Source organism: Lactuca saligna, chromosome 8, assembly GCF_052625555.1.
Source record: "Lactuca saligna cultivar CGN05327 chromosome 8, ASM5262555v1, whole genome shotgun sequence".
NCBI lineage: Eukaryota > Viridiplantae > Streptophyta > Magnoliopsida > Asterales > Asteraceae > Lactuca > Lactuca saligna.
The window spans coordinates 38762564-38764898 of record NC_136424.1 but is presented as its reverse complement, the minus strand read 5'-3'; the positions used below and the strand labels follow the sequence as shown (position 1 = coordinate 38764898).

The 2335-nt window shown below is 39.3% G+C and overlaps 1 protein-coding gene across 1 annotated transcript; it reads left to right on the top strand.

The window, feature by feature from the left end:
• The first annotated feature begins 339 nt into the window (after positions 1–339).
• LOC145009564 (putative clathrin assembly protein At1g03050) lies at positions 340–1749 on the top strand. Its single transcript, XM_078968239.1, has one exon. It carries the CDS (start codon positions 340–342, stop codon positions 1747–1749), a length of 1410 nt encoding a protein of 469 aa, XP_078824365.1.
• The last annotated feature ends 586 nt before the right edge of the window (positions 1750–2335 follow it).

The following is a 2335-nucleotide window of genomic DNA, read 5'->3' as shown; positions in this document are numbered from 1 at the left end:
TAATTTGATTAATCAGCCTGCAACATTATTAAATTCATGGGGTTTCTTACTCACAAAGTCAGCATGGCCTGCCTGCAGACGCCAACCATGTGGCTAGCTACATTACATTGCATCGTACAAAAAACATTTGGAAACATTATGGAGCTGGTCAATTATTTGACAATTTCAAGAGGTACAATGTCCAACATCCATCGAAGACATCGTTCAAACTGTAAAATCTTCATTGTAACCAACGGTCTAATTATAAAACTATCAACGCTATTTGATGTTTTTTAGGTTCACCAAACCCATAAACACAGATACCACAAACCGCATTTGTCTTTCAACTTGCACTACACAATGCATAGGCGATTTCAGCGAGCATACACATCTATTAAAGAAAACACATTTGTGAGGTATGCGAAGATCGCGACAGTTGGAGGGTTTTGTGACGTAGATTTGATACTGGTAAAGGCAACTTCGCCGGAGGACATACCTCTCCGTGATCGCTATGTCCTCCAGCTCTTAAAAATCTTCTCAGTTTCGCCTCCAGCTTACCGGATTTTTGCATCTAGCTTTTCCCGGCGGTTTAGCAAGACGAAATGCTGGAGAGTTGCTTTGAAATGCTTAATCCTCCTCCACCGTTTGCTCCGAGCATTGCCTTACAACAGCCCATTCAGAACTGAACTTCTTTGGGCTCGTTCCAATGGTTTCTTGTCTCTAAATCCATGTCCATTTCGTGATTCCTCATCGTCTAACTCAGAAGATTACACACGTTTCATTTCATCGTATGCTAATCTTCTTGATGAAGCATTAGATTGTCTGACAATTGATTGTGAAGATGGCAGTGTGGATGCACAAGAACAAACCGAAGAGGAACAAAATAATGAAGGAGAAGAAGAAGAAAAAGAAGAAGAAGAAGTGATACTCCAAAGTTTTCCTGATAAGATGAAACGAGTGGGCGAAAAACTTGATGTATTACCACAACTCCAGAGCCTAGTTGATCGTGTGATCGAATGCAGGCCAAAAGGAGCGGCTGCAAGAAGCTTTCTTATACATTGTGCCCTAAAATATATCGTGCGAGACAGTTTCTTCTGCTACACCACTTTCAGGAGTGAAATAGTTGCAGTCCTCGACCATCTGATTCAGTTGCCCTACCGGAGTTGCATGATGGCTTTTGGTGTATACAAGAAAGCCGCGGTTCAAGCTGATCATCTTTCTGAATTCTATGATTGGTGTAAATCCGTTGGGCTGTGTGGAATCTACGAATACCCTTTTGTTGATCGAATCCCAGAAATGCAAATTCAAGCTCTGGAGAACTTTCTCAGTGGTATGTGGCAGTTAACAGACTCCTCTTCCACCACTGGATCTCCAATGGCGTCCACCATAGACTCTTCATCAAGCTCCATGGAAGATGATAAGCAAATTGTGAGATTCAATAACTGGGTGCAGTTTGAAGACGATGGTATCTCGAAAGGACAGGAAAAGAATGAGGAAAAGGCGTTGATCGAGTTTGAGACGAACGACAATAACAATATCATGAGTTGGGAAGTGTTGTTAGAAGCTTCCGTAATTCTTGCACCTCTCATGGTTTCGAACACTTACTTCTACTTTCAGCCCCATAGCTATGGCGTATCGTCCAATGATTCAAATGACCAATGTGCCAATGATTTGCAGATTCAAGTGTATAACCCTTCTGCGATCAACCCATTTCAGCATACGTACAACGGTTTTACTCCTTCATTTGATTCATATCCTACATTCTTATAGGTTTTTTCTGAAATTAAGATTGTCTAGAGATTGTTTCAATCATTTATGTTAAAATACTGATGTCTCGTTTGCCATTATATATACACTGTCATTGAATTGTGTAAAGTTTTATTTTTTTATTTCTTCTCAATACCAAGGGAGTTGTGATGTGTACTCGGAAATATATATATACACTACAAGAAAATTTCAATTTAGCTACGGAAAATTTCATAGCAAAAAGTTGAAATTCCGTAGCTAAAGCTGAATAACTACGGAATTTACTACAGAAAGTTTCACTTAGATTCCGTTGCTTTTTTCCTCGTAGCAAAATGTTTAGCTACAAAATTATAATTCCGTAGAGGTTTTGCTATGACAATTTCTACGCTATCTATTTCGTTGCAAATTGAGTTCCGTAACAAATTCCGTAACAATTTTTCCGTAACCAATTCCGTAGCAATGTTTCCGTAGCAAATTTCATAGCAATGTTTCCGTAACCAATTCCGTAGCAATGTTTCCGTAGTTAACTCCATAGCAATTTTTCCGTAACTAATTCCGTAGCAATTTACTCGTTGCCAATTCCGTAGCAGTTTTTCCATATCATAATTCA

Bases quoted from the DNA above. Each gene is read 5' to 3' on its own strand.
- LOC145009564 (XM_078968239.1), top strand. From the start codon at position 340: ATGCATAGGCGATTTCAGCGAGCATACACATCTATTAAAGAAAACACA.